The 6204-nt window shown below is 34.2% G+C and overlaps 1 protein-coding gene across 1 annotated transcript; it reads left to right on the forward strand.

Moving 5' to 3' along the window:
• Positions 1-480: 480 nt before the first annotated feature.
• On the forward strand, positions 481-2419 carry LOC120204988. The gene is made up of 3 exons (XM_039204960.1): positions 481-1342; positions 1437-1629; positions 1729-2419. The coding sequence occupies exons 1-3, from the start codon at positions 908-910 to the stop codon at positions 2265-2267; spliced, it is 1167 nt and encodes a 388-aa protein (XP_039060891.1). The 5' UTR covers positions 481-907; the 3' UTR covers positions 2268-2419.
• Positions 2420-6204: the final 3785 nt, after the last annotated feature.

Consider the following 6204-nt stretch of genomic DNA (forward strand, 5'->3'; position numbering starts at 1 on the left):
TCTTACAAAAAGTGTTTTCGATATTTGAAGTACACAACTTTTTAAAAAGATATAAATATAATATCATGTGATGTGTTTTTATTAATGATATTTTTATTTTCTAAGTGATCATTTAATATTAGAGCTGAATGGGAAATTAGTACTAAAATGAAAAATAAATTAAATTGAGGAGTCAAACTATGAATCAAGGCAAAGTTAATCAACAGACCCATTTGATACCCAAACCGGCACCGTGTCGCCACGCTTCTTTACGTGGCATCGTGTAAAGCTACCACTAAGAAACGAACCGGGTTTACGGGTCAACGCACCCCAAATTGAACGGATTCAACCAATCGCCACGTCAAATTTCAAGGTTCGTCATTAAATCCACGTCAGCAGCCCAAAACCCTCCGCCCTTTATAAATTCCCGAACCACTGCCTTGCCAAAACTCTCATCTCATCTCATTTCCGTCTTCAAGCTTATTATTGCATCGTGTTTTTGCTTCTCCGTTTATTCTCGTTATCTTCACCGGAAAAAGTAATTTCTAGCAAGAAATGATGGAGGCGCTAGCTACCCATGATCTTCGCGTGAATTCCCACAATTGCATTATGTCCTCGTCCGGTTGCGTGATTCGGGAACTTTAACCGTATCTGAGAAAAGGATTAAAAAATCTAAGCAAATCGATTTTCGTTAGCTGAGTTCTGAAGTTATTCCATGCATTGTCTGGCAAATTAGATGCAAATAGTAGTATATTATAATCAACGTTAAGAGTCTTGTGTCTTGATTAAATTAAACCGCATTATTTGTTAGTTTTTGTTTTGGCAAGATATTAATTTCTGTGTCAATTGCGTATGCTGATCTCATCGTGAAGCGAAGAATCAACAAGCTTTTGAAAAGTGGAAGCGGCTTTTTTAAAGGTTGAGAAACATGCCTTTTCCGATGAAGATTCAACCGATCGATTCCAGCACGCTAGAAGAGGTGGCGCCGCCTCTTTGGGAGACGGTGAAGCAGCCGGCGGCGAAATCGCGGTTCAAGCGGCTGTTTGAGCGGCCGTTCCCCAGCGTTCTGAGAAATTCCTCGACGGAGAAGATCGGTGTCGTTGCCGCCGTCACAGATGAGCTTCCTTTTAGCAAAGAAAACGCTGCTGAGTTCGACCCGAGCTCCGTTTGCTTGGCGAAGATGGTTCAGAATTTCATTGAAGAAAACAACGAGAAGCAACAATCTTCTACGGTTAGGTGTAGTCGTAACCGCTGTAACTGCTTCAGTAGTCGTAGCTGCAGTGACAGTTCCGATGACGAAATGGACGGTTTCTTTGGTGACTCAAATCTAACTTCTTCCGCTAAAGCATCTGAAATCCTAAAGGTACAACAATAATTTTCGCCTTCTTTTCAAATTTCTATTTATCTTACAATTATAGTGATTTTTTTAAATGTGATTTTGTTAATTTATGGAACAGAGTTTGGTTTCTCCTATCACTATGATTGAAAAGAATTTACTGGCGGATACAGCGAAGATCATGGAGAAGAACAAAAACTGTAAGAACAAAGGCGATTTTTGCAGGAAAATCATTACCGATGGATTATTGACCCTAGGATACGATGCTTCTATCTGCAAATCTTGCTGGGAAAAATCCCCCTCTTTTCCCGCCGGTACTTTCTATCTCCCTCGGTCTTCAAATCAGTCAGCTATCTGATTTCTATATTGTTTTTTGTTTTCAAATTTCAACAGTTTTTCGTTTTGATAAGCAGGAGAATACGAATACATAGATGTGATAATCGAGGGGGAAAGATTGTTGATCGATATTGATTTCAGATCAGAATTCGAACTTGCCCGATCAACGAAGACTTACAAATCAATCCTCCAAATGCTTCCTTCCATCTTCGTTGGCAAAGCTGATCGTCTGCAGAAGATGATTGCCATTGTTTCGGAGGCGGTAAAGCAATGCCTGAAGAAGAAAGGAATGCACATTCCTCCGTGGCGAAAAGCCGAGTATATCAAGGCCAAATGGCTTTCTCCTTGTAGCCGAATCACACCATCTACACCCGCATTTACAACAGGAAATATCAAAGAATATGAGTTTGATTCCACAGATCCTGAGGATAAAAACCAAGATGGTGAGTTGGGGGAACCCATATTTTCTTTGTCTGAGAGTTCCGAGGAAGGGAAGGAAGAAAATGTTAAGAAAGAAGAATGGCAGCCACCTGAGATAAATCCCAGGATCTCAAAGATTGAGGTTAAGATCGTGAATGGTTTTGCTTCAGCCATTGAAGATGAAATGAAACAATAAAATTTTGAGTTTCTTCCCCCCCTCCCCCCAATTTTGGGTTATTGGAGAATCAAAATATAATATGGAACATTACTGAACTTTTTGAAGAATCCCCTTCAGTTTTCTATGCAAGGGTTGATCTGATTTTTACTAATATGAATAACATTGTTATAGAAATAGTTAAGAAAAAACCAAATTTCCCTTATTCTAGACTTCTAGTCGGGCTTTCTCTCTTAAATTTGATCTTCAGCAGGAATCTTCGAGTGTGTGGAATCAAAGCACAGAGAAAAGGTAATTCCTCCCTCATCTCTTGTATTTGGGTAGTTATGTGTTACAATAATTTTAATATACGGTTCAATAAATACTCTATCGAAAATGTTAATATATATATATTTTTTAATATTTTTGGTAAAATGCTACCTAAAACATTATTTTTTACTGAAAATATTAATTTCGCTACCTAATTTTCGGTAGGAAAAAAAATAAAATTTTAGGTATCATCTAATATTAATATTTATGATAGAAAAAATAATGTTTTAAGTAACGCTTTACCGGAAATATCAAACATTTTAGGTAGCGCCTAATATTAACATTTACAGTAGAAAAAAATAATGTTTAAATAGAGCTTTACCGAAAATGTTAAATATTTTAGGTAGCGTTCAATATTAATATTTATGATAGAAAAAAATAATATTTTAGATAGTGCTTTACCAAAAAATATTAAAAAATATATTAATATTTTCGATAACGCTTTTTTCAACCATATTAAAGATATCTTTATATTTTTGTTTTACATTCCAGAAATTATCAATTTCTGATCTTTGTTTACTGTTCTTATCTTAAAAGACTAAATTTTTATATAGCTGGATTGTGTAGTCTCGAGCTTTGTGAGGTTAGTCCCAACTCTTGACCTATTTTTTTTAATTGCATCTTTAACTGATTTTCTTTACTGCATTGAGTATTTTATTAGTGGCATTAAATAATATTGTGATTATGTGTCCTTTTATATGAATTCTATATTCTTAAACGCATTGATTGAATTAGCAATTAATCGATGAATAATTATGTTTTGATAATTGGACCAAGTCCACTTCCTAATTACGTTTGCTTCACAAGATGGATGTGAACCAAACAGTCAATTATGGCTCGCTCGGTCAGTGTCAAGATAGCGCGTTGAAATTTGAGAACTAACGTTATCTGTAAGTTTGTGTAGTCAAATGGGATATGTTGGGATATAGTTATTGGCATTTCTTTGCAATTAACTGTATATAAGAATATTGTTCTCATTATAACTTTTAGGTTCGAATATCTATATTTATAGATATGTATACATTGTAAATAAGTTATGAAAGTTCTTAATAAATATTCTTTTATAATCACATAAAATTAAGAAAAAACATTATTGGTGTTTCTGTATGTTTTGACTTTGATATGTCGCCAGATGCCCGTACGAAGGAAATCGAAGTTACAGATTGTAGAATTGAAAACAACATAATCTTCCATTGAAATATGAACGGAGACAGTAGCTTTGAGGGTTAAATAACATTATTGGTTTTGGAGGGAATGTTGGTAGGAATTCAAATAGTGGTTCGTTATTAGAATATATCCGTTATATAATGGTAATAGCATTGTCTGAAATTATTATTGTATGATCATGATAATAACAGTAATTGTAATAGTATTTGCTATGTCCACAGCCACAACAAACGTAATGAAAAAAAAAAATTGTAGCTGCAATCGCATACTGGTACCCCATCTGGCATAAGAAGGAATTCTGAAACTGCTTTGAGCACAAGCTATCCTGTTCCAACTTGGATAATACCCGAATCTGGGAACCTAAATTCACAGTGGGGAGAGCGGGGGTGCTTTTGTTAAAAAGAAGAAAGAGGGAAAGCACTTTACTAGCAAAAGGCGGTTGCAATTTCTCCGACTTGTAGAACCTTCGTCCCTGCACAAAACATATGTGAACAACTTATTTTAAATTTGTTATCTGCGATTCTATTCTAGTTATAGTTTCCCAACATTCTTGTTGACTTTTTTTATTTCTATTTCTTAAATCAAATTATAAACTTGATACAATGGTTGTAGAATATCGCAAAGCATTTATATAAAAACACATTAATTGTATTAAATATCCTCAACTTATGGTTTAAATTATTAATTATATTAATTATGGGAGTCCATGATATTTCAAATCATCAAAATAGGTCAAATATATAATTTTTGAAAGTTGAATTTGTGATTTTCGAAACTTGTAGGAAAGTATCAAAATTCACTCTCTTGAGCCTTTGAAAAGTTAGGGAATTATAAATGTTACTCTTGAGACTAGGAAAAGAAAGAACAAATTAGAGAACTTCTTAAGCATCCTTAGTGTGAAGCTAATATAATAGATGTAGACTTTCATAAAGAAAGTTGAACCACTCTAAATCATGGTGTCAAATTATTTATTTTTTTACTTCCACACCCAAATTTTTCAAAAGACCAATTCATCCTCCCTTGGCACTTTTTCGGTTGATTATTAGAGTCTTAGAAATCCTAAAAATTGGTATCAAAGCTTGACTCATTAGAACGTTTAACAATCTTGAGATGATCCTTGAAGACTTCTATCAATTTTTGAATCAACCGAGAAGATGACTTAGATATCTGCTCATACTGCCTTGAGGCATCTCACTCCAACACAAGGCCTTATCACTTCAATAGTTCCAACTACTCTTATTGGAAGAATAAGATGGTTTCAAGCCACTAACATTTCAGTTTGAGATGCAATCACCAACAACTCTCCCAACTCTTCAAGTAATCGATCGAAGTGGACAAGTGAAGATTAGAAGCTTGCCCAATTCAATGGAAAAACCATGCAATCCACTTTTGTTCTCTTGGCCCAAACGAATATAGTAGAATATCTTCATACTCTAATGCTAAAGAGATTTGGTACAAGTTGAAGATGACCCATGAAGAAACAAGTCAAGTGAAGAAGTCCAAGATTGACATTCTCACTCTCAACTATGAGAACTTCAAGATTAAGCCCGATGAAGACATAAAGATGATGTTAGATCGGTTTACTTTCCATCATCAATGAGCTTAAGAGTTTTTTGAAAGTTTATCCCAATAAAAAAATAGTGAGAAAGATGCGCTCTTCCTTATCAATGTTATGGGAAGGAAATTCAACTGTTATCGAAGAATCCAAAGATTTGGACATGCTCACTTTTGATGAACTTATTGATTCATTACTCACCCATGAGATAATAATCTAAAGGAAGCAAGAATAAGAAGAAGAAGAAAAGAACAATAAGAATGAGTATGTAAGTATTGCCTTAAAGTCCATCAATAAGAGTAATCAATACCTAAATGAAGATGTGGATGAAGAAGAAGGGGTGGCTAAGATTTTCAAAAGATTCAAGTGGTTCATGGTATGTAACACCTCGAATTCTAAGTTAGTAGTTTTAGGCTGGCTCGAGTGGGTTTTAGATAAACCCATTAGTTCATTAAGATGCATTGGCCAAGTTTGGACTTATTTTAAGTTATGGTTAAGCCCAAACGATTATAAAAAAGGGTATTTTGGTTGGAGATCAAAGTATGAGGAACCAAAAGTGTAATTAGATCATTGAAGACAAAGATGATGATATTTTGTGATTTTATAGAGTGTTAGGCATGGCTTTTGTGGATAAAAAGCTGAAAAGGCTTTTGTATATTCTATTCATCTTTTTTCCCATTTTTTTCCATATTTCCTTATTCAAGCTTCATAAGGTAAGCCCTTTGGTCATATTTAAGGTTCTTTAAACTCTAAATTCATCCTTAAACCTTCAAGCTATTAGAGTATCCCAAAGACCAATCATATGATGATCGTATTGACATATTTTATTTACCGTATTTATCAAATAAAGGCATTATCGTTGTTTTCTTTTATTTTATTTTTGTGCATTAAATAAACTAAAATATAATAATGTTTGTATAATAATGT

The sequence above is a fragment of the Hibiscus syriacus genome, unplaced genomic scaffold (assembly GCF_006381635.1).
Source record: "Hibiscus syriacus cultivar Baekdansim isolate YM2019G1 unplaced genomic scaffold, ASM638163v2 tig00011824_pilon, whole genome shotgun sequence".
NCBI classification, from domain to species: Eukaryota; Viridiplantae; Streptophyta; class Magnoliopsida; order Malvales; family Malvaceae; genus Hibiscus; species Hibiscus syriacus.

Excerpts from the sequence above, each read along its gene's own strand:
- LOC120204988 (XM_039204960.1), top strand. The coding sequence starts at position 908 with ATGCCTTTTCCGATGAAGATTCAACCGATCGATTCCAGCACGCTAGAA. Across the intron at positions 1,343-1,436 it reads AAGCATCTGAAATCCTAAAG|AGTTTGGTTTCTCCTATCAC; the intron begins GTACAACAATAA and ends TTTATGGAACAG. Across the intron at positions 1,630-1,728 it reads ATCCCCCTCTTTTCCCGCCG|GAGAATACGAATACATAGAT; the intron begins GTACTTTCTATC and ends TTTGATAAGCAG.